Source organism: Mesoplodon mirus (genome assembly GCF_964341445.2).
Source record: "Mesoplodon mirus genome assembly, chromosome: 8".
Lineage (NCBI taxonomy): Eukaryota > Metazoa > Chordata > Mammalia > Artiodactyla > Ziphiidae > Mesoplodon > Mesoplodon mirus.
Genome location: NC_138984.1, coordinates 80,898,016 through 80,924,618, shown reverse-complemented (window position 1 = coordinate 80,924,618; position 26,603 = coordinate 80,898,016). Strand labels below are relative to the sequence as shown.

Below are 26,603 nucleotides of genomic sequence, written 5' to 3'. Positions count from 1 at the left end.
GAACTCTTTTGTACCCCAAGACTGTCAAAGTTCATCTTTAGCACAGAGCTTTTCCCTAATTTTCTGTCCTATGTAGCATTTTGCTCATGGGAACTCACCTTGGAAACCCTACCAGCACCTCAAATTTGTCATGACAAAAACTGAACATCCCAACCCAAATCTTTCTTCCTATATTACCTGCCTTTGTCAATGTCATCACTCTACCCATCCACCTCCCATTCTTCTCTTTCTCTCACCAAGTCCTATTCGATCTCATTTCTTGGACTCTCTTGAGTCAGCCCTCTCCATCCTTCCTGCTTCCCTCCACTCTTTGGTATACATTACCTTTACTGGCGCCGAGGAACCTGTGATTTTTCTAAAACATAAATATGATTACGATCCTTCCTTAAAATTATTCAGTACTTTCCATTCTATTCATTCAGGACAAAATTGGTAGATTCCAAATTCATTGTGTGAGCTGGTCTTTAACTGCCCTTTCCTGCCTGTGCCCTCCACTTCTGCTGTACCCAAGGATTGACCACATCTTTTCTTGCCATATGCCTTTGCATCTACCATTCCCTCTCTCTCCTCTCTCTTGTCCACCAGCCTAAAAATTGCTTATCTGTCAAGATTCTGCTCAATGGTGTCATTGCTGGGAAATTTTCCCTAACATTTCTCCATATCCTCCATGTGCTTTCGTAGTCTCCGTCACGTCACGCTGCTTTGTGGTTGCCTGTTGAAGTGCCATCGTTCATACTGACCTCTGCTCCTTGAAGCTTACCTTTAAGGTACCTTAATAGCCATAGCCTAGCACAACATTTGACACGTAGGAAATGATATAACCACAATTGTGTGATCCAAAACTCCTTACATTATATCTTAAAATGATGTTAAAATCTTAAGAGGTCATTTTAATCCTTACATGAGGCTCTTGAAGCAACCAAAGCTCAGAAATATTGGACTCTCATTTTTATGGGCAAAACATCATAAATGAGGTCTCTGTTGGAACCAAAGTGTCCAGTCTGTACGGAAAACATATAGAGCAGTTCAATTAGAAATAGTATGTAGAACTAAGTTTTCAAGTTCTGCCTGTTTTGTTTATTCAGCTTCAAATTTTTTGCTAAAGACCAGAGAATCTACCTCAGAACTTGGTTTTCTTATTTTAAATTTAGTGATAACTTTGGAAAAGAAGTTAAATAAAGTGTTAATTTTTACTCCTATAAAGGACATTTTCCTTAAAATGTGTTTAGGGTTAGGGAGCAAAGGCATTTTCCTTGTTCTTTTGTCTCTGCTAATTACTTGACTGACTATAATGCTGCATGGTATGTAATCATGTACTGAACCCTTTACATTACATTTTTTTAGACATCATGAAGAAAGTCCGTCTTCACTGTGATTCAGGCAGTAATCAATGTCCTCTTTTACTTTTCGTTTCTTTTGCTCCTGATGGCCCATACTAGTGTTTGGTAAACATGCTTCTCTGTTCTTAGGATCAACTGCAAGCAGCATTTTGTCACACCAGATACTGCTTTTATAACTTAATGATCTCTATTGCCTCTTTAGAGACACTTCCAAGTGATGCTCACTGCCATTTGTTTTTCTATTTCTTATTTTTTTTTTGTATTTGTGTGAGCTATTGAAAATAGCTGTTATATAACAACACATTATCTTAATTTTCCAGTCTTTATTGGTTCTGTTAAATTCAACAAGTGCTATCAGGTGAGCAAATTTGGGGGCATGCCAGTTTACTTGGTGATGAAGCTGCTTTATCATCTTAATTAATTTAGTTGAAGTTCATATGTTGATGGTGAACTTAAAAGCCACAGTTTTAGATGTATGCCTGACAGTACCTCTCAGTGTACCTTTGCTTTCTTATGGATTACCCCTTTCTTTACAATCAGCTTAATGAAGTTCTTTAGCCCCTTGGTTATTGAGCTAAGATTTTTTTAAAATAAATTTATTTATTTATTTGTTTTTATTTTTTATTTTTGGCTGTGTTGGGTCTTTTTTCTGTGCGCGGGCTTCTCATTGTCGTGGCTTCTCTTGTTGCAGAGCACGGGCTCTAGAGCGCAGGCTCAGTAGTCGTGGCACACGGGCTTAGTTGCATGTGGGAATCTTCCCGGGCCAGGGATCCGACCCATGTCTCCTGCATTGGCAGGCAGATTCCCACCCACTGCGCCACCAGGGAAGCCCCAGAGCTAAGATTTTTTTTTAAAACTCAAAATATATTTATAAAACTCATTTATGCATATTATATGGCAGATATTAGGCAGAGTTAACAATGTGTTTTTTTACTGGAGAGAAGTCTCTAATATTTTATAACTGCAATAGATTATAGTTAATGATAGCAACGGTGTTCTTCCAAAAGTGTAATTTTCTTGAGGGCAAGATATCTTTGTATTGTTATTAACCATAAGAGTACATTGTTTATAGCTTATGTTCAGTTGTTGGCTGAGTGAATGAAGTGAACCATGCCTATAGGAATGAAGAGCTACTAACCTGTCATTTCTGTTTATAGGTATTGCAATTTAAGGAAACCTTCTTGCCAGTAAATCTATGATAAAAAATAAATGTAACAGAGGAAACTGTAACTGTTATTTGTCAAGTGACAAGCTTTTAATGTCAGAATGGCTCACCTAAAACGACTAGTAAATCTACATCTTAAAAGACATTACCATAAAAAGTTCTGGAAGCTTGGTGCAGTAGTTTTTTTCTTTATAATATTTTTGATTTTAATGCAAAGAGAAGTAAGTGTTCAATATTCCAAAGAGGAATCAAGGATGGAAAGAAACATGAAAAACAAAAACAAGATGTTTGATTTAATGCTAGAAGCTGTAAACAATATTAAAGATGCAATGCCAAAAATGCAAATAGGAGCACCTGTCAGGCAAAACATTGATGCTGGTGAGAGACCCTGTTTGCAAGGATATTATACAGCAGCAGAACTGAAACCCGTTCTTGACCGCCCGCCTCAGGATTCTAATGCACCTGGTGCTTCTGGCAAAGCATTCAAGACAACCAATTTAAGTATTGAAGAGCAGAAGGAAAAAGAACGTGGAGAAGCAAAACACTGTTTTAACGCTTTTGCAAGTGACAGGATTTCTTTACACCGAGATCTTGGACCAGACACTCGACCTCCTGAGTATGTTGAAGAATATTCATTGTTTAGTGTTTATCAGGAGGGTTTTCAGGGGAGGGGCATTAGTTAAGGAAGTTGCTTGTTCTTTAGTCACTTTGAGGCAAAGAATCGGCAAATACCATTTATTTAGCCTGTCTTAATTATTTTTTGTTTATTGTTATTGAGGCTAGATTTCTATATCTATGTTTAGTGAGGCATTGCATATGTGAAAAATTATCATCTTAGAAATTAGAAAACTGAATTCTAGATCTGACCTCTATAGAACCACAAGGAAATCCTTTATTCTTAAACGCTTTAGTTTTCTCATCCATTAAGGAGGAAATATGGGGTGGATTTTATGGGAAATGTGGGAGGTGGAGGAGTTGTTTCTGTTCTTCTGTGTATTGCTATAGAATAGAAATATTAAAAACTGTGCCAAGATTTTGGAGCTATGATAGTTTATGAGCTAAGTCATGGACTTTGTGGCTACTTTTAGTGCTATAACTACATGTCAGAATGTCCTGTGTTTTGTAACCTTTCTTTTAAGAGACAGTATTGTTTTAATTACTAGTTCAACTGTGATTCTTTCTCTGGAGTTTTGTTGAATAAGCTCTTGTATTTATAGAGTTTTCTCCCTTTCTCTTCTGAGAGGCCAACATTGCTTTTCATTGTCACTTTGTTTACATGTTTAACTCAAATATACAGTATTTTGATTAAAATCCCCCCGAGCCCCCGATTCTACTGTGCTGTCTTTTTTTTTCCTTAGTTAACCATCATGTTATCTTTGAGGTAGTGTTCAAATGCTCTATTTGAACTGAAATAGTTAAAATGAATTTCAGCACTTTCAAACAATCTGTAGATTTGTTAAAAGTGCAAGATAGACAAACTGTAAGCAAACAGGGCTTACATACTTTGCTTTCTAGTTATAAGAGAATTAAATTTATAAGTGAACCTGAAGAAAAGTACTTTAGTGGGCTTAGGTCTATTGCTTCCTTCATATTTTTCTAGGTTTATGATCATGAATACCTGTTCCAACTATGAGTTCCTCAATATTGAAGCTGTGTGGATTAGATTTCTGTTGCTCTATTCTAATCTGTGTGATTCAAGGTTAAATTGCTCATCGTTTTAAATGAATGTGTGAAGAAACAAATGAATGTAAAATATTCTAGTTGTTCTGACAGGGCATAGTATAGTTCCTTTTTTATGCTAATAGGTTAAAATGCAATATGGCCCTTTACTGATTTTGGGAGAGGTCTTGATTGAAAAGCAATCCCCATCACAAATCAAGAGCATGATTTTTATTCTTTGACATGACAAAGGGAGCTCAGGATAAGCCTTTTCTCCAATATAGCTTTGAGAAACTACAGTAATATTCAATAATGTTAATCAATATGTAAGTGCAAAATAGCTATGCACACAAAGAACCTTTTTTCTTTGGACAGGAATGTGTACCTAGAACTGTGAAGATTTAATACTTTCATACTTTAAATTTAACTTATATCATCAAGGAACACATTTTCTGAAGAACTGCTAATCTTTTACATGCTCATTAGAAATATAGATCCAATTTCTCCTGAAGCCAGATGGTCTTGTGACTGATAATTTAAGCACATTTCTGTATGCCAAATTTTTCAAATGGTTTGACTGGGAATCTGTAATCACTTTGGCAAGTTATTTGAATTTCACTATTTTAAATGACATGTGAAACAACTTTTAAACATAAGTTGAGCATGCTAATTGTTTCAAAATAAACGGGGTTTATGAAATCACACTGTGAAATTTTATTATCACTTGCATTGATGATATACATGACACTTTTACTTGATATTAGTACTTATCAGTTAAGCAAATAAATCCTTGCTTAAACTGAGGGAAAGCCTTGTGAGATTAAAGAGATAACACTTTATTAGTGTGAATTTTTGTAAAGTGTCATACTTTAAATCTTCAAAACCTTTTTATAATTCTATATTAATACTATATTAATTAGTCAGGTGGCAAATAAATATAGGAAAAAAAATTTTTAAATCCCAAAACTCCCTCCCCAAAATGCTTATAAGACAAAATTATAAAGTTTTTTCCTAAAAAAGAAATACTATAGTATGGAGTTTTTCATAATTTTTACTTATACTTTTATGTTGGCTTATAAGACTTTATGTATTAAAAATACAAGCTTGTATTTAGTCATTTGTTTCCGTGTAATTTTAACTCGAAGATAGATAAATAGGTAGTTTGTGTTTGGACTTTATTTTTAATTGATAGTTTATCCAAAATTCACTTTAGAATAAATCATTTGCTTTCATCTACCAGTGAGGATGAATGTGAATATTTTCTTCTGGCTATGCATGTATGTTACACTTTAAAATCATGATGGTCCTAGAGAGCAAAATCAGTTTCACCTTCCTCCTCTTTTCCTACTCAGTGGTGTTGACACCCTCTCAGTATTTTATCCCTAATTTAATTCCTTTCTTATCACTACAAATATTTCAACCTAAAGACATCCTCTCAGGAAAGGATTTGAAACACATTCATACTGAGGTATGGCTGTAAAAGTAGTAATTAATGAGAGTTTGTAGAATATCTCTTTTAGGGTGGCTTTCCCAGGCCATTCTGGGGGCTCTGGTTTCCCCATGGGCCCTGGCAGGGCAAACCAAAGTGTGCTGGGCTCCTATTTCCATGAGTGAATGATTTACTTCCTTATCTTTGGGTTTGAACAACACTGTTTGATTGTTCACACACTACTTATAGTGGCTTTTGACTGTGTAGGAGGATTTCATAGTCTGTTGTCTAAAATTGTACAACCATTTATGGTTATCAAAGATCCAGTTATTTTACTTATTTATCTTTACCATAGATCACACATGTTTTATGTCCCAGCTTCACTCTGTTTGATTTTACAGTGTTTTGAAGCCCTCTCCTATATGTTATTTCATTTGATCCTCACCTCAACTCAGCAGGTGAGGGACTGTGGTCATCTCCATTCTCAAAGCCTGGAGATTGTACAGACCCACACACACCCCAATGGCTTCATATGAAGATTATTTTCATTGAGGATGACATTGCTGTCAAAATGAATTCAAGATAAGTTTATAACTAAAGTTTTTAGTGAATGAGTAATACCACTAATCAGTCAAAAACTATTTAGGGTCTCTCTCCTTACTGGAGCAAAATCTTTAACACAGCATGGCATGTGACATATGATAGGTACTTAAGTTTTTGCTGAAGGAAATAGGTTTTATAGTAAGCAATTTTTTCCCTTTTTGGTTCAGTTACAGGTTAAGGGAATTGATTAAACTTAGAAAATATTACATTCCTAGGAAAGTATCTAATTTAAGATAATCTCTACAAAGATGAATATTCATTTAATAATTAAAATTGCAAATATTAAGAAAAATGTAGGATTTCTACAAGGAAAGAAAAAACTTGGTTTGTATTTGAGCAATTACAAGTATTTGCTATTTTTACAGGTTGTCTCACTTCTAGGTTATTTTTCTTATTTAAAATGTTATTTGTGGGGCTTCCCTGGTGGCGCAGTGGTTGAGAGTCCGCCTGCGGATGCAGGGGACACGGGTTCGTGCCCCGGTCTGGGAAGATCCCACATGCCGCGGAGCGGCTGGGCCCGTGAGCCATGGCCGCTGAGCCTGCGCGTCCGGAGCCTGTGCCCCGCAACGGGAGAGGCCACAACAGCGAGAGGCCCGCATACCGCAAAAAAATAAAAATAAAAAATAAATAAAAAAATAAAATGTTATTTGTATTTAAAATTATATTATGGAGAAAGCTTACAATAGCATGTTTTAATTCGTGACATGCAATATCAGTGGACATGATCTCTGGGTGAGTGGTCTATTTGTAAGAAATTTTGTTTTGATCTATTTGCCTTTATATAGCATTAAGATCATCTTACATATAAATAAAGGATCCACTATCGTTTCTATTGTTTTAAAGGTTTAAATAATGATAATTTAGTAATGGTATAGCCATGAAATAAAGTAATAAAATTCATAATTGTTCTTCTACTTTGACTTTTTCTAGATGTATTGAACAAAAATTTAAGCGCTGTCCTCCCCTGCCTACCACCAGTGTCATAATAGTTTTTCATAATGAAGCATGGTCCACGTTGCTTAGAACTGTCCACAGCGTGCTCTATTCTTCACCTGCCATATTGCTGAAGGAGATCATTTTGGTGGATGATGCTAGTGTAGATGGTAAGAAATCACATGCAAATTAGATTGCTTCCTAAGTAAATCTATGTGGTGTTGTCCAAAGTCTGTTTGGGTATATTGTGCTCTCTGTATGCCACCTCAGATCTTGAATATAGTGTCTTGGATGCTATATATGATATATGAAGGGAGAATCCAAGGAAGTCCATATTCAAATATTATGGAGTTCAGAAATGTGTGAAACACCATTATTTATAACTTTGTGGTCCTCAATATGAGACTTTTATTGTAAGACATAGTGGTTAAGCGCACACACTTGAGCCTTGAGTTAGGCTGCCTTGATTTGAATCCCAGTTCTGGTCCTAACCAGCTATGTAACTTGAGAAAGCTACTTAACCCCCCTATACCTCAGTTTCATTATCTGTAAAATGGGGGAAATGCCATATTTCATCAAATTTATTGTATAATACATCATTAGTTTACATACCAGTAGAATAAAAGACACTTACAGCCAATTCAATGAACATGCCATTGCTTATAAGAAGTATATAATTGTATAGCTTAGAAATGAGGGAATACATAAGTAATACATAACTCCTAGGGTTGTTTTAAAGATTAGAAGAATTAATATAAATAATATATTAATTAATAAATAATATCAAAGAGTAGTTAAAAATTACTGAAGAGTTATCACATCCTGTTTTATTTTGGTGCTTTTAAATATTCCAATACCATTTACAAAGCTAGCCAGAATCTTTATTGAATTTTCACTTAATTTTATGTCAATAATCAGTTGCTAAGTTACACATTTTAAATTGGACTCACAAGGATAATCAGACAAATACTATAATTTGCTGAGTTTTCAAACATTACAAGTATTTTAAGTACCAAACAGATACAGATTATTTCAATGATTGCAAAATTTATTCCTGAATGAGCCCAAGTTTGGAACTAGATTCCTTAAAGTCAAATTCTAGCTCTAGCACTAATGAGCAGTTTCCTTATATCTGTAAAGTGAGGATAACACTCTTCCATTAAATCCAAAGCACCATCTATTGTAAGGTAAATCAGTACTTTACAGACCATGAGAAAAAAAAACCCACTACCTATCAGGTGACATGTCATCAATTAATTATAAGATGTATCCAGACTTTAGACGTGGTTGTAAGTGAAAAAAGCATAACATTTTTAACCTAATGTTTCAACCTAATGTTTCAACCATTTTAATCTTTTCCTTTTCTTTCCTAATCAATGTCTACATAAACATATAATGTTTATCTAATTATATCCATGTCAGAAATCTAGTTTTGAAATCTGACATTTTCATGTAACATTACTAGCCTGTGTCTGTTACCTTCAAAACTTTAGTTTTAAAGACAAAAATGGACTAGATACATTTTAATTAACCATCCACTTTTATTTACCCCTTAGCCTTACTATATGTAATACTACAATAAATATCCTTGTGCTTATGTTATTTTCCTTTTTTTTGAATTATATCCTTAGATAAGTTAGGAGAGGTAGGACTGCTTGGTCAAAGGGTCTGAGTATTTTTTTATAATTCTTTATAGCAATCAACAATAGATTTGGAAAAGTTTTCTTGGCGAGGGCTATCTTTGAATAGTAGTGTAATTTGTCTTATTGAATCAGTCAAAGAACTACCTAATGAGTCCCCACTGTGGAAAATGTGTCCCTCGTTACCATAGAAGAGCTTGTGAAGTAGAAACCATAGTCCCTGACTACAATTTGCTTAAGGAAAAGCAGCATAAATATGTAGGTAACCAATTAACAGATAGCTAAATCCCAATGATAGCAAACAAAATATAATTAAGATTTTCAGAGCATAGACCATGTGCTAGTTAGTTCTTGTCTTAAATGTTTTATTTGTACAATAATTTTTCATTGTATCCTCCTAACAATTCCCTGTGAGGGTTAGTCCTATTAGCCCCATTTTTTTCTATTATCTCACTTTATAGGTAAAGAAACCGAGGTACAGTAAGGTAAAATAACTTGCCCAAGGTCACATAGCTAAAAGTAATGGTGCTATAAATCAAACCTAGGAAATCTGATTTCATGGCTTTGTGTTTTTAACTTCATAAAATTAAGGCGTGTATGGGGGCTAAATTTAAAGGGCAGGTAAGAATTTATAGGAAGTTCAGAAGTTGTGGGTGAATAAAAATTTCTTAACATATGAACAGTGGGAGGGTTTATTGAAGGAATCTGTAGTGACTCCGTTTTAAAAATCAACTCCCATTAAGGCCTTTAAAATGTTTCTATTTTTAAGTTGCTGCTCTATAGCTCTATGATTAAAGCAGAAATAGCTATGATTATATTTTTAAGACAAATTACAATCCTACTTGTCTTTCAGAGTGTTAATTCTGAGGTACTTAGAAGGTGTTAAAAAAGTTAATCTGTTACTCTGAGACGATAATGTTTAGATAGGCTTATTTTTCCACAAAAGTTATTCCTGGACTCTTACCTCCTTCATGAATGTTTAAGCTTTAAATAAGCAACTCTCTTATCTGCACCACTGGAGAATTTTTAAAAATATCTAATTACAGATAAAGTCAAAGTCACCTGCAATTGCTTCTGAAATCTGGCAGAAGCAAACATCTACCCAGGATGTTTGCTGGCGTTCTCAATATTCCCAACTCTTTTTGAGTCTGTGCTATGGGTCCAAGAAGGCCACTTGAAGAACTGCATTATATACTCAACAAAGAGTCAAGAATTCAATGGTGAACAAGCAGGCTTAAGACGTTGTTTAAAAATATGGACAACACTTGATTGACTCGATTGATGTGTTTTTCTTTTACCTGTTATTTTAACTCTTGCTTAGTATGTATGTCATCCAAATTGGAATATTGAGTATCTTAAATTATACACACCCATGACTAAAATTTTGCCTGTTTCTAACCTCATTCCTGATTTACATACTCTTTTCTTCCTTCATATTTTTACTGGAAAAAATTCTGTGTCAGGAGACTCTAGAGCTTTCAAAAATTTTTTGCTGATTCTTTGTAGAAATATTCCCAAACTGCTGTAGCCCTGGATTTTCCTACTCATCTTTCTCTCAAGATTTTGGCCTTAAATTATTTTGACCACTGCCTAAATATCAGATATTTTTTTTTGATACTTGACATTTTTCTATACATTTGCAGATTTAAATGCCAATTTAAATAAGAATCAAATATCTTTTTGGCCAAATTCAGTTTCTTTCACTCCTTTGTCCCTTTTCTCTGGCCTCTAAATGAATCTTCTTAACTCCTGGGGTCTATTCCTTTGGAAGTCTCCCCCGCCAAACACATTGTGTTTACTGATATGACATGGGCAGGATAACTATGTGTGGTAATGTCACGCATTATAATCATTCAAAAGTTAAGATCTGTATATATAATTTTTGTTTTCCAATAAGAATTGAAGATATAATTTTTGTCTTAAGGATGGATGTGTACAACTGTTAAGATTATGCATGTGGAGGACTCATTGCCCTGTGGTTTCTTTATTAGCTTTCATATATATGAAAATATACTTAGAAAGGAGTTAATCTTGATTTTTTTTTCTTACAGAGTACTTGCATGGTAAACTAGAGGAATATATAAAACAATTTTCTATCGTAAAAGTAGTCAGACAAAAGGAGAGAAAAGGTCTGATCACTGCAAGGTTGCTAGGAGCAACAGTAGCAACAGCTGAAACACTCACATTTTTAGATGCTCACTGTAAGTATACATGTATAGACATAGTTGTAACATTTTCCCTCCCCCTCCCTCTAATTTAAAAGGTAAGGAAGTCTTTTCTTTAAATGCCTAATTGCATTTTCTTTAACATCATTTTCAGCTAGTGATTATAGCAGTGACAGCCCAAGCAGATTACAGCTCTGGGTAGGAAATCCCTTTCACTTATTCAAAGATCTTACGTCCTTTTGTTTGAGGCTCCTTAACTTTATGGCCTCCAGTGGCCAGCTTCCCCAGCGAGTTATCCATGCCTAGGATTTTTTTCATATTCTCATTTTGTCAAAAAATGTGGTTTTCCTTATTATTCTTGATTACTACACTTTAAAGTGAGTGAAAGTTTTGTTTGTTTAAGTGTAGTCAACTCTATCATTAAACTTTGTCCTAGTCCTAACACTTTGACTTTTTATATTTCAGTTCTTTTTTTCCCCCCCAAAGATTCACACACTCCTTTTTGTGCCAAGTTAGGGGTGCCCCTTTACAGCTTCTGGTATCTTTCTCATGAATGTTGTTAGTTTTTGTTTTTGTTGCTGCTGGGTTTTTTTTCTTTGTATTTTAATTTTTTTTCAGTGTCAGTGATTTTAAATAAAGTACTTAGACAGTAATTTTAGAGTCAATGTTTAATGTATATGTTAGGTATTACTAAAATGTCACTTATTCCCTCAAGCTCTAAGTTTAGTGAGTTTTACTCTTTGTATGAGTGTTTAGCTTTGGATTGGCCAGCCTTTAGGTTATGTTTGACCAAGCAAATGGTTTTGAGCATACGCTAATTGTTACAGAAGGGCTTTTGGATTTGCTTGAGTCTCTTTAGAGCTTTCACATTCAGTATTCTCTTAATACCCGACATTTAAGAAAGGTCTAAAGGTAATCCAGGAGAGGTGTTTTCAAAAGGAAATGGCTGCTTCTCCAGCATTCCCTCTCCTGGTCCAAAATTACAATACTGTCAGACTGGGCATTCTTCCCCTCCAGGCAAATGTGTCTGATGGTCCTCCTGGACCATGACTGCCAAACTCCACTGAATGATGGGAAGCCCTGAGTAGCACTGTACATGCCACATCTCCTGAACTCTATGTGTGATGTGAGACAGCCTGGCCTGGGGCCAGAACCCAGACCTTTCTTGCCACTCCTCCACTCTCTTTCATTAGGGCTGGGCAGGTTTGAATGGTGCTTTGTCTTCAACTGCTAAAATCAGAATATTCTCACTCCTTTACTTGTTTTCTCCTAAGACCCTGTCAGAGAAATGAAGATTTCAGTTACTATACCTTACTCAGGGAGACAAGTTTAAGTAAATCAGAACACTTCTGGAGCTAAGTGGTATGGATCAGCAAAACATTATCCTTGATTCATAGCCCATTTTAAAGAGAAATACACAGTCTGAAACTTAAATATATCAGTATCATTTTGCTTCCATTATAAGGTTAAAAAATCAGTCATTTCCTAACTATGCTTAATCTTGTCTTATATTTTTCATCCTACCCTTATTTCACAAGGAACCTTTAAGAAATCTCTGCTATATAAATGTTCAAAACACTAATGACTTGGTTATTCTCATTTCTCTGTAAACCCTCTTCCAAAACACAAAAGGAAAAAATCCCTGAGTGTTTTCATTGAATTAATTAAAATTGTATTCCTTCTAGGTGAGTGTTTCTATGGCTGGTTAGAACCTTTGTTGGCCAGAATAGCTGAGAACTACACTGCTGTCGTGAGCCCAGATATTGCATCCATAGATCTGAACACGTTCGAATTCAACAAACCTTCTCCTTATGGAAGTAACCATAACCGTGGGAATTTTGACTGGAGCCTTTCATTTGGCTGGGAGTCACTTCCCGATCATGAGAAGCAAAGGAGGAAGGATGAAACTTATCCAATTAAGTAAGATGATTGCTCTCAAAGTCTTATATACAGTTCAAGTATTTGAATATGTATACATTCTCTGCTTTTTACAGTAATTTCTGCAAAGGTAATTCACATTAACAAAATAAAGAATACACATATTCTATATGGAAGGAATAGGAAAGTCATTTATATATTTATGTACTTGTTTATACATGATGTTACTGAGTAGGAAGTAGAATTAAGTGAGCTCTTATGTCTTCCTTATACTCATTACTTAAGAATCTTTTTTTTTTTTTTGGCCGAGCCTTGAGGCCAGAATCTTGGTTTCCTTACCAGGGATCGAACCCAGGCCCCCAGCAGTGGAAGCACGGAGTTCTAACTACTGACCACTAGGGAATTCCCTTGAGAATCTTTTTTTTTTTTTTTTTTTCCAGTACGCGGGCCTCTCACTGTTGTGGCCTCTCCCGTTGCAGAGCACAGGCTCCGGACACGCAGGCTCAGCGGCCACGGCTCACGGGCCCAACCGCTCCACGGCATGCGGGATCCTCCTGGACCGGGGCACGAACCCACGTCCCCTGCATCGGCAGGCGGACTCCCAACCACTGCACCACCAGGGAAGCCCCCTTGAGAATCTTTTAAGTTTGGTTAGAAGACACAATAATTTTGTTCTGCTAGGGAAGGATACTTAAAGTACTTCCTCCCCATCCCCCAAAACTTGACTTTGAAGATAGCATTTTTAGTTTTTATTAATCTATATAAAGCCTTGAAATTGTCATCTCTCTTTAATTTATTTGTACATTTGATTCAGTTGCTCTTAAAATATGTTTTTTTTTCTTATTTGGTTTTTATAACAAAGTTTAACAATGGATTATTTTTCAGAACACCCACTTTTGCAGGAGGCCTTTTTTCCATATCAAAACACTATTTTGAATATATTGGAACTTATGATGAAGAAATGGAAATTTGGGGAGGTGAAAATATAGAAATGTCTTTCAGAGTAAGTTTATAAATATAGCGCTCATACTAAGCAATGAAATATATATTTCTAGTTGGCTGATACAGATTATCATGGATGAATGTAGTCTTTACTTTTTGTGCTTCCTGAAATTCAATTGTTAGAAATTTTAGAATAAATATATTTCCTCTTAAAGTGTAACTTAATATATTTATTTATTGCTGCCAGTGTAACAAGAAGACTCAGTTAAACGCCTGTGTCCAGGCAGTAACACCAATTAATGCACTTGTAGCTACTGAATTCCAGCCAAGATAAATATAATTAAATCTAGTGCTTCAGGAAATTGGTTATCAAGTGAGTCAGAATGGAAAAACATTTATGTATAATTTTAAAGGACATTGAACTTAACTCTTCGGATTAAACAAGCTTTTTCCCCTATACATATTAAAAGTTAATATGAGAAATAAAAAAAAAAGGTTTTAGATGGTCTCCACATGTATGTATTTGATTTCATGAGTTCATTTTCTACAATGATTTTGTCATTCATTTCTTATCACTTAGGCTGGAATGTAGTGGAAAAAGAACTGAACTAGGAGTTGGAAGATTTAAGTTTTGGCTCTGACTTCATCACATAATGGCAAGTGATGATCTTGGCCAAGTTTGAGCTGCTTAAGGGCAGGGGTCTTGTTTTACTCATTTAAATATTTATTCATTTAAGTATTCCTAACCCCCAGCACATGTTGGATCTCAAGCAGTCTGTTGAACTGAACCAAGCCTTCTCACTTGTTTAAAAAAAAAAGAAAGAGAGAGAGAATACAACCACTGCCCTAATATTAGCACATATTATTAAACATGACTTTTAGATTTTTCATTTATAGCAGAACAAACTGTCAAGATATTTAAGTGAGTAGGTATTGATTTAGTGATTTGCCATTTTAGAGTTAATGCAAATAAGTTTTTTTGACCCTCTGTCTCTAATAGTATGAAGTTTTTATAATGATCAAGTTTAATAGATTGTGCTTTGGTAATAATGACTGTCTGGAATTTGTTTCTTGATCACAAAATTGAATATACAAGAGATAAATAGAGTCTGGGCTCACTTACTCCAAGTCTGCTGTGGAAGTCAAATGCAGAAGAGCCATCGGTCTTCTGTGGATACTAGAGAGCTTGCATAATTTTGCAAAAAAAAAAAAAAAGAAGAAGAAATTGTGGACTTTACTTTTATGAGAGATCTGAAATCACTATTATGTTAAAGTAATTTCTGAAAATGTGAGGTTTTTTTGTCTCTTGTGTCTGTACCATTTAATAATAGTTCTTTATCTTTGAGAACTTAAGTTGAACTGGCAGTGAACAGAGACTATTTGTAAAGCTGCAATAAATCTCTTATTTTGTTTTTATTAGTATCTTAAAGGTGAACTTAAAAGCAACACTTTGATTTTCCTAAAATACTGTAAATTTAAACAAATATCATTAATTATCAGGTGTGGCAATGTGGTGGGCAGTTGGAGATTATGCCTTGCTCTGTTGTTGGACATGTTTTTCGCAGCAAAAGCCCTCATACCTTTCCAAAAGGCACTCAGGTGATTGCTCGCAACCAAGTTCGCCTTGCAGAAGTCTGGATGGATGAATATAAGGAAATATTTTATAGGAGAAACACAGATGCAGCAAAAATTGTTAAACAAGTAAGTTAGGACTAAATAATTAAATTACGGTAAAAAATCCACAACAAGTTCACATGTCCTTTTACCTGTTTGAGTCAACTCAAGCCTAAAACATTTTTTTTAAAGTTATATTTAAAGCTGGGCTTTTGAACTCAAAAATATATAACTCATTCATGTCAGTTTTTTTTTTTTTTGAAAAAGTCAAGTAAACTGCATTTAAAAAGTTGAGGCATTCTACCTGATGTTACCCTTTTAATATGAAAGATATTTAGTTTTTGTAACTGCTTTGGTTCAGTATTTTACTCAAAGAAAATAAGATTAAGTGGAACTGCTTTTAACTGGTTTTAGGTGATGTGATTAGCACCTAAATCAAGGTGCTAAGTGGCATTTTGAACTGGAGAGCTAGACAGTGTCAGAATGGGGCAGGAGAATGAACCAGAAGTATCAAACTTTCTTATTTCCAGTTCTGGTTCCACTGCTTCCTGGAGGGGTGACTTTGGCAAAGCCCCTTGAGACTGTGAAATGGTTATGGTGCTTCATAGGGTGGTTGACAGATTGGCCAGACATGGAGCATGTGCTCCACCACGTTTCTTCTCTCTCCCTCCCTGTCTTGAGATAAAATACTTGCCTGTCTCCCAGAGCAGCTGTGAAATAAGGAAATAAGTGCTAACAAATGCATGGCACTGTGGTTGTTTTTGACCTGTCCTAGATCAAAGCTCTGCAGAATCATCATGTCTAATGCATTAGAACTGAGTCCCAACAGTTTCAATATTGGATGTGGTAAATAAACTAGACAGTTTAAGGACATGCTTCGGCAAATGGCACCCAACTCTTTGTAAGAAACAGTGCCAATTTGCAAGCAGGTATATATTGGGATTAAAGGGCATCAACATTTCAAATGTCATAAAGAAAGATCTGGTTACCTCATTTCGCTTTTTCTTTGGTCTCTGGTATCTCCCTGTAACATGTCAGTACCATGCAAAGTCAGAGCACTACTGGGTCAGATTGCTAACTTTTTACCCAGGGCCACCAAAACAAATCGAGCAGATTGTGTACTGCACAAAAGTACTTGGCTAACCAGGCGAGTGGATGCTAAATACAGTTTATGCTCTCGTCACCAACAGAGGGGCAAGTGAGCCAGCAAACCCTTGTTTTTAACATGGGGCAAGTAGGTCCATACGGTACAATGCATAAGCTACCCAGAAGTCCTTCAGAGTTTCATACTTTTTGCTAAAACACCTGGGTTCAAAACATTGAAGGTGGCAGAGAAAATATTTTCCTTAGTTGAACTGATAAACTTGAGTATTTACTTTTTCATATATTTAGGCACCCACTGTAATTTTTCTTTAAAATTTTGCCTGTACCAAATACCTTTTCAATTTCAGGGCTTTTTTTTTTTTTTTTAAGTTTACTTAGTCCTTTTAAATAAGGTAAAGGAAAGTAAAATACAATTGATTAAAAACTTGACTTTTTCTACTAAAACATTGTTATTGTTAGGATATTATTAGAAGATATTGTTAGGAGTAAGCAACACCCTTAAAACTAGAAAAAAATATTCCCAACTGCGTTGCTTTTTGTGGTCTTGACTGGAGAAGAGATATGTTACATTTTGCAGAGTTGGCACTGTTTCTCTATACCTGCTTTCTCACACCACACTTTACAGACCATTTTTGCTTATAAAACTAGGATCTGTTTTGGATGCCCCCACTACCATCTTTTGCCTTCAGCATTTCGTTAGGGATCTTTGTCCCATGACAGAGGTTTGTAGCACAAAGGAAGAATAAAATAGCACTAGGTCGGCACTGCAGTGGTCCTTGATTCTATTTGAAGCCAGAAGTGAGCAGCCAAGCATACTTGTTGCCTGAATGAATGGTGACTGTAGTTAAATCGCATCTTACATTTTGGCCCAGAATTTTTTTTTAAAGACCTAAATGTAAATACAAATAGTAGCATTCGAAGCACTTTATCAGTGCTGTTTTAATTAAGCATCCACCTTCACTTCTCATCTTCCTCCAGAAGTCATTTGGTGATCTTTCAAAAAGATTTGAAATAAAGCAACGCCTTCAGTGTAAAAATTTTACATGGTATCTGAACAATATTTATCCAGAAGCGTATGTGCCAGACCTTAATCCTGTTATAGCTGGATATGTGAGTATTTTCCTGTTCCTTTTTACTTGGTATATCCCCTTCCACCAATATTTATGTGGTTCAGAAAAATTGCTGAAATATTTTCTGTTTTATTGCTTTTGAGATTTTACATTATTATTAACACCACTTCCTGAAATTAATTGCGAAAAAATATAAACCACATAGATTTTTAAAAAAAATTTATAACTTGAAAATTTCCCTTTAGATTAAAAGTTTTGGTCAGCCTCTATGTCTGGATGTTGGAGAAAATAATCAAGGAGGCAAACCATTAATTTTGTATACGTGTCATGGACTTGGGGGAAACCAGGTGAGCACTGCACTAAAAATCCTCCCTTCTCTTTAGTACCTACAAACAGAAGTAAGTTGTTGCACATTTTTCAGCATCCCTAAATCAATTTTATGTTCCGGTAAACTGGTATGTGAAATGTTTTTAGATTAAGTTTGGCAATTCATATAGAAGTTGCAGAGTACTTTATTTTGATTTTCACTCTGCCTCTGAAAGCAGTTTGAGGTTGCTTACCCATTTAGTAGAAAGGCAAATGAGAAAATAATAGAATAATGCCATTTGAAATGAAAAACAGGATCTTCTATGTGAATCTTTGATGTTGCATGACTATTAGCATGGTGATTTTGCTAAATTATACATAAAGCCTATATTTAACTGGATTTGACAGCAAATAACATCATGTTCATACTGTATTTTTGTGGTCCATGATATTAAAAGTTTGATGGAGATACACACACAGATATATACAGATACATATACATATATGTACATATATGTCAGTGATGTGTATATATATTCATATCTTAAAATTTTCCTTACACACTATATATTAGAAGAAAAAATAATTATATAAATAGTTACATTCTTTTAGAAATAACACTGGACTATCCTAGTAAAAATTAAGGTTTTGAGCAATGAGAAATATTTCCTCACTTGTAAAAATCTTATCACTAAATGTAAATACTTATAAATTTATTTCAGGCTTCTTCTAGCATTACATCTATTTTATCGTAAAAGTTGAAAATATATTTTATACATTGTTCTGTCTGTTTTTCTCCTATCATTGCCATAAAGATGTTTTTATAGTTCTGTCTCTAAAATAATTTTTAAATTATAAATAGCATATAGCCATCTTTTAGAAATTTGGGGATGCTGAAATAATTCACATATTCCTTCAACAAGTATTTGTTTGGCGCCTATAATGTAACTCACACTCTTATAGTAGTGAAAAAGACAAAGTCTCTATCTTGTGGAGCTTGTATTCTGAATTTAATTCCAAGTGTGACAGAAGCCACCTGAGGATTTTGAGCTAAAGAATTATATTTTCTAGCTTATATTTTAAGAAGATAACTCTGGCTTCTATCACCCTGACATAGCCATTGATTTTATTTTGATTTATTTCCTTTAAATGTTATTTTCAATCAAGCATTTCATTTAAACTAGTTTGGGAATTGTAGTCCCTTGAGTGCTAGATGTTTTTGAGATATCATCTAACTCGATCATTTCCTCATGTTCCCTTCTACTGTTTTGACCAGATAATGATATTTTTTATAGCATAAAATTCCATTGTAACAGTATTGCACTATGCCAAATGAAAATAGGTATTTTGATAATGTGAATAAATTGACTAATATACTGGTGCAGTGCAGTTTAATTCGTTATGGCTTTGCAACACAATGCTTTGCCTCTTCCCCTTTCTCTTCCAGTGTAGTTGTCCTGGTTCTAAGTTAAAATTCTCTCCAGTGTTCTCAGCTAGATAATAACATACTCTTTGGTTGTCTAAGTATCTTCAACTATTCTCCATTCCTTATAACTTCCGTTTTAATGGTTTTTAAAAAATAATATGAGTAATGTAAAGTTCTGGTCAGCCTTCCTTATCATCTTTGAAATCCTAAGGTTTATCTTTCTTAAAGAAGTACAGCCAGAGTGCTGTTTTCATGATCTAAACCCATTTTTTTTCAATGTCTCCATCTGAAGAGCTATCAGTTATAAAAATATTATATTTGTGGAATGAGATAAATTAAGCATGAGGCTAAGACCAGGGGAACTCAAGATTAATTCAGCTAATGTTTGTGGAGTGCCTACTCTAATACACATAAAGGGTTTAGAACAGTCCCTGCCTAGCACATAATAAGGGCTCAATAAATATTAGTGCTAAGACTAATAATTTCACTATTGAAAATCAATTATGTTCACTCATTTTTTCTTTGGAATGTCAACATTATGAAATATTTGATGTATAATGGATGTTATTACTAGATACACTGCCTAACTTTGGTCTATGGTGAAGTCAGCTAGCTACACACACAATTCCAATAGAGTGCTATGAAAGTTATCTCTGATGGACTATGGGAAGCCTGAGAAGAGTGTAATTTCGTGCATAAGACAAGTTCAGGGAAAACTAAAGAAGGAAGGTAATATTTGAATTGGCTTTTGAAGGATCAAAAGGAGTTAGCTAGGCAGAAAAGGATCCAGAAAGATATTCTAGGGAGTAAAGCAAAGTGGAGTTATGGATACATATGTTCTGCATTGGTAGAATTGTGTGAAAGGAGCATAGTGTATAATTGGGACAATGGTTGACGTTAGACTGAAAGTGGAAGATTTCACGTACCAATTAAGAAGTGTGGGGGCTTCCCTGGTGGCGCAGTGGTTGAGAATCTGCCTGCTAACACAGGGGACACGGGTTCGAGCCCCGGTCTGGGAGGATCCCACATGCCGCGGAGCAACTAGGCCCGTGAGCCACAACTACTGAGCCTGCGCGTCTGGAGCCTGTGCTCCGCTACAAGAGAGGCTGCGACAGTGAGAGACCCGCACACCGCGACGAAGAGTGGCCCCCACTTGCCACAACTAGAGAAAGCTCTCACACAGAAACGAAAACCCAACACAGCCAAAAATTAATTAATTAATTAATTAATTAAAGTACCCTTAATTTTAAAAAAAAGTGTGGACTTTATCTTAGCAGCAGTAGTGATTGTGAATCTCTAAGCAGGGAATGTAGGGATCAAATCAATGTTACAAAAGACTAACTGGCAGCAGAGTGGACTGAATTATAGGAGCAGAAATTGGAGGTACCTGGAGGTATTGCAGTAGAGATTTTGAGTGCCTGAACAAAAGAAGTGAGGATGTGGAAGTAAGGATCGGTGGGATGGTAACATCTGAGAGGAAAATTCAGTAAGACTAAGGGGCTACTTAATTGGACATGTGGGGAGAGAGAAACATCAATAATAGTAACAATAGCTAAAAATGTATTGAATGCTTACCATGTACCAGTTATTGGTCTAAATGTTTTACATGTATTAAACCATTTATCTTCATAACCCTATGAGGCAGAAGTCATTAAATTTCCCATTTTACAGGCAAGGAAACTGAGGCAGGAAAAGTGTCATCGTGTGCCCCCCCACCCCCCACCTTCCTGCGGCTTGCAGGATCTTAATTCCCCAACCAGAGACTGAACCTGGGTCATGGCAGTGAAAGCAACGAGTCCTAACCACTGGACCACCAGGGAATTCCCAAGAGTACCCTGTTCAAAAGTTTCTAGTTTAAATGAAAATGCCATTAACTGAGATGAATAAGAGAGAAGAAACACTTGTGGAGAGAAAGAGGTAGTTAATGGGCTTGCTAAACGTTTCCAGGCTCTTTTCTGTGGCAAACCTATTCTAGCCTCCATCCTACCTGATAGCTTCCAATTTCTGACATGGGAAGGAAGACAATGCCTTCTTAATTAAGTAACTATCTGTTGGTGATAGGCTGGAGAAAGGCTATAATATCTTCTGTCCCAAAAACTCAGGTTATGATTCTGATACTTACTTCATTGTATTATTTTGGTGAAGTACACATGACTCCATTATTCAGTGAGTTGAGTTGCTGATTTTTTTTTTTTTTTTTTTTGGCGGACAATTTTGCAACTGAGGATATAGAGTGCTCTCGTCAGTAACAGCATTCTTCCTTTCACAGTACTTTGAATACTCTGTTCAACATGAAATTCGGCATAACATCCAGAAGGAATTATGTCTTCATGCTGCTCAAGGTGTCGTTCAGCTGAAGGCATGTGCTTACAAAGGTCACAAGACATTTGTCACTGGAGAACAGATATGGGAGATCCAGAAGGTACCTCAGTACAATTAATTCACCCCTTTATGTAATTATTTTGATTAGCTCTAATTGCTTATCTGGAAAAATACATGAAACATACTATATTGATATTATCTGTCAGAATTTCTGTCTTTGTTAACTTTGTCATTATGTATGTCTACCCATGTGGTAAGAAAGAAGATATCTATGAATTAAATACTCTTAGGAGCAAAATAGTTATAAAATATCTTAGAGCATGTTTTATGCAGTTCAACATGTCTATGGATTATTAGTATATTTGTTTGTATATGTTTTAGAATTTCTTATGATGCTTCTTGTGACAGTCATACTTTTGTTTTCCTGGCAGAGAAGAGAAAAATAATTACTTTTTCTTACCTAAAGTGATTAATTCTTTCCTTCCCTATTTTAGTACTTTTTCATGAATCTAGAAATGAGAGAATATGTGAAAGGTTTTTTTTTCTGTTTTTAAACATATGTTTTAAAGCTTAGCTGGAGACTAGCAGTTCTTACTTGAATATTGTTTCGTGTAATTCTAGAACACTATAAGACTGACTTTTATGACAGGATTTTTTAGAGTTTATCACTTATATCACTTATATCACTTACATCAGTGAAATATTTGTTATTTGAGAACTTGATTGAGACCTTTTTCTGCATACCTCTCTTCATTTATATAACACCTTCTGTGAATTGAACAGTGGTGGCATAAATGATGTTGCCTACACCAAAAACCAACAAGATTTTATCAGACATAGTAGATATTAGAAAGATTAAAAGTTAAGAATGGTATATTTGTTATATAAGTCTCCCTTTGGCTTCCATGAGACCATAAAGTGTTTTTATATTTCTCTGTTAACTTTGAGTTTTGAAACTTAATGTCTGTTGTATTTCTTTTTATTCTAGGACCAACTTCTATATAATTCATTCTTTAAAATGTGCCTTTCAGCAAGTGGAGAGCATCCAAGCTTAGTGTCATGCAATCCATCAGATCCACTCCAAAAATGGATTTTTAGCCAAAATGGTTAAGTGTTCCTTAAAATTAAGGAGTTGAAAAAGGAGATATTCTTTCTCATAAAACTGTGACTAGGCATACACTGTAGTTTTTGAAAATTATGCAAAAGCAGCTAACTGTAACTTATTCCAAGTGCATTTTTCTTATTTATATCTTAAAATGTCTATGTAGCACTGCTACAGAAATCCCTTAAGTTTCCATTTCAAAGCACAATAGCTAGTAATACCAAAGACTATTTTGAAATGTCCAGATGCAGAGGAAAAGATGTTTACAGTATGATGAAAATAATTTTCCAAGTAAAGTGATGTTTGTGTGCTTTGTACGCTTGAGAATATGAAAAGCTACATTCACACACTCACAATTTTAAAAATTTCTTCTAGTTTTTTTGGGGGGAGGGAGAAAGATTTGATACTGTATTTTTTTAACTACATAGATATGGATCAATGAAGGTAAAAAATTGGCCTTTGTGTAAAACCAGGAAATTTTTTATAGAGCTAGAATTTATTATATAAAAATGCAGGTAAACTTCTTTTGCATTTTGTTAACTTATCTGTCAAATATTTCCTTAAACATGAAATTAAATGAATAAGGAGAAGACTATTTTTAACACTTCAATTTCTTGGCAAATTAAAAAATATTTCTTAGTCTAAAGTTCACTTGACTTGAAGCAAAAGACTTTAAAAAATAACTATACTGTGTGTTTTCCCAAAGAAATTAAAAAAAAAACCCTCTAAGTCACTATCTGTTAAAAAGGTGTCTTTGGGGGCTTCCCTGGTGGCGCAGTGGTTGAGAGTCCGCCTGCCGATGCAGGGGATACGGGTTCGTGCCCCGGTCCGGGAAAATCCCAGCGGAGCGGCTGGGCCCATGAGCCATGGCCGCTGAGCCTGCGCATCCGGAGCCTGTGCTCCGCAACGGGAGAGGCCACAACAGTGAGAGGCCCGCCTACAGCAAAAAAAAAAAAAAAAAAAAAGGTGTCTTTTTCCTTTCTGTTAGTCTTTTTTCCTATCAAAATTCACTAATGTTGAATGTTTATGAAATTGAATTTCAAATGCAGAATACTTGACTCATTTAAAGCAAAATTTTTTTTGTTACTGATTCAATTATAGATTGTCTTTGTAATGAATTTTTTCACCAAAAAACCTTATTACTATCTATGGAAAACACAATAAAACAAATTCTTATCACTATGGTAACTAAGTTTTTTTTTTATTTTTTGGATAAAATATATATAACTGATAATAGCTAGGGAAAGCATGAATTTTGTATCCTGAATTTCTAAGCACCCACTGCAGAGTCATCAGATATTTCTGAAGGGAAAAGACATTTAATAGTAATGGCATAAAAAGTGGGGAATGGAGAAGATTCTGTGTTAGATATTTAGAAAATTTTGTACCAATTTCTGATAACTTTCCTTGAGCATATGATAGAGTAATTTTTTTAAAATGTGATGCTGACTGAGAAGATTTAACAATTTTTGGTCATTTTATATATAGATTTATTCTTATTGAAGAAGTAATGTATGATGGGCTTTATGTTTTAAACCTGGCTTCAGTTGTACATAAGAAAATATTTTAAAATTATTGGCTCCATCTTCTCATTGTTTGTACTTTGAACTTACATTAAAAAAAACTCTGCACTCTTTAATTTATTACAATGCCAACTTTTATTTTAATTCAACTGATATTTATTGTGTGCCTAACTTTGTGCCAGAAGTTATGGTAGGCATAGTAAGACTTATATTGCCTTTGAGCTTAGGTCTTATGCAGCAGAAAGACAAATAATTTTGAAATAGCACAGTGAGTGACATTATGACGTTATATTTTATGATGCAAATGACAGTTCACTATTCATATTGAATATTTCTTTAGTAAGTAAAGGTATTTCTTTATTACTTTTTCTAATACTAATATGTATTCTGAAATATATACTAGAGCCCACATACGTGTATAATTTCTGTTTCTCAATTCATTAACTCTAGAGTGAACATCCAGGAGCAAATATTGCTCTTAGAGTTCATTGTATCTCACAAAACAAAACAATTCCCCAAAGGTATTTTATAAATTATGAGCTTAAGTCAAGCATATTAAAAACAAAAAACAAAAAACAAATCTAAGCTCCCTCTGTGTATTAGTCATGTATCATCATGTTAAGATCCAACCAAAATCTATATAGATTAGGTTGATTTTATTATGTCTTCATTATATGCATTCAAAGGGAGAATCCTTTTTACCTGATTTTGGAGCCTCAGGCTGTTGCTCAAGTGTCATATAATTCATTTCATTAAGAATTTGCCCTTCAGGTAGAGGGTAGTATCTTTTAAAATCTGAATTTTGAAACGGCGCTAGCAGGAAGTTATTTATGGAATCTGGTTGCCATCTACTTGAGAGATTTGAATGCACTTAAGTGTGAAATTGTGGAACTCTTGTTCAGTTTGAAGCTACCTGGGAAATGGTCTAGTGGCTGCAGAAGACCTGGTATGTTGCCTTCACTCCAGAGGACCAAACCTACTCAGGTAAACCTTATGGGTGTAAAGCCATGATGTGACCACACAATTAACCACAGCAGAAAATAAGCAATAAACTAAAATTGCCTACTACTACAACTGATGGTAATGAACTTTTAAGTCCCTGTATTGACAGATAATTGGCCTTACTGTTGATAGACAACTTAATTAAATACTATGTGAACCATCAAAATATAAGTTCAAAAAGATAGGAGCTACTATTTCTGAGAAAATAAGGTTGGATGCTTTGAAGAAGCTAGAAAAACGTCAAATTATTTTAAAAAACGCTCCTAAGTTATGTGTGGATAAGAATTAGAAAAGAGAAAGCAAAAATCAAATTGCTTCACAATTGACCTTAAAGAAAGCAAAATGAAATATCTTCAGATGATACATTTTTAGTGTGGTTATGCAGGAAACTTGTTGCATAATTCTTGTAAACCAATTCATATTCTTATTTATTTAATGCTTCTTGTATACCATTCTGTTATTTCATGAATACAAGTTTTCTTTTATTTTGCTAAGAATATTAATGGAATTTGAAAATTTTTGTGTTTTCATCTACTGTATTGACTGTTTCCTCTGAGCTACATTTTTCCCATATTGTTTTACTTTCTGCATTTCATAGTGGATACTTTCCTTAAATGTCTGGTGATTCTTTATTGTCTGTTTATCTTTAACAGAGAATCACTGAATACTTATTGGAAAACTTTGTAGTATGGGGAGGGTTTGTTGACTGTGGTCTTTTGTAGTAGATGACGTTATTGGGACTCTTGTACTGAGAAACAAAATGGCTGGTTAGATCCCCAGAGAAGAATCTTCCAATCACCTTCCTGGAGGGTATAGACCCAAATGTCGTTGGGAGAAGAAGACTGGGGGTATGTTTTCAATATAAGACTCCTGTACTCAACTGTGCTTTGTGTTACCTGTTCTAGATACCCTCTCTGTTTTACCCTCTCCAGTGAGTGAATCTCTCAGCTGCTACTTGAGTACAGGAGAGGAACTAGGTAGGGGTCTAAATGTCTGGCAAATAGACTTTTATCTAGTCCTCCTTTTTTGACTCTATTTTCTCCCTCACTTCCAGAGACACCTAGTACCACTAGTTCTTTATTATTTCAGTGGACTTGCAGTGTAAAATGGATTACTGCTCTGTTTTCTCCACTGCTAGCTTTGAATTAACCTTCCTTCATTCTGTTGACACTCACTACTAATTGGTTTGCTTTCCAAGCTCTGAAATTTTGTCACTGAAACTCTTCTCTTTCTTCCTATGAACTTATGAATTTTCTCTATATCTTTACTGTCATTTTCATAGGAGTTTGGATGTTACCAGAAGAGAGTGAGGGTCAAATCTGGTATTCTTAATGAAAAACTTCCATTCATTCTTCAATGACCTTCAGTCTACCTCTGTCA

General features: G+C 34.9%; 1 protein-coding gene across 1 annotated transcript; it reads left to right on the top strand.

Annotated features, from left to right (window-relative positions):
• Positions 1 to 2,606: 2,606 nt before the first annotated feature.
• GALNT3 (polypeptide N-acetylgalactosaminyltransferase 3) lies at positions 2,607 to 23,886 on the top strand (the record flags this gene model as incomplete). The annotated part of the gene is made up of 10 exons (XM_082630832.1): positions 2,607 to 3,121; positions 7,127 to 7,299; positions 10,821 to 10,970; positions 12,620 to 12,854; positions 13,698 to 13,815; positions 15,255 to 15,455; positions 17,451 to 17,582; positions 17,788 to 17,889; positions 21,544 to 21,696; positions 22,585 to 23,886. The coding sequence occupies 10 exons, from the start codon at positions 2,607 to 2,609 to the stop codon at positions 22,705 to 22,707; spliced, it is 1,902 nt and encodes a 633-aa protein (XP_082486958.1). The 3' UTR covers positions 22,708 to 23,886.
• Between the last annotated feature and the right edge of the window lie 2,717 nt (positions 23,887 to 26,603).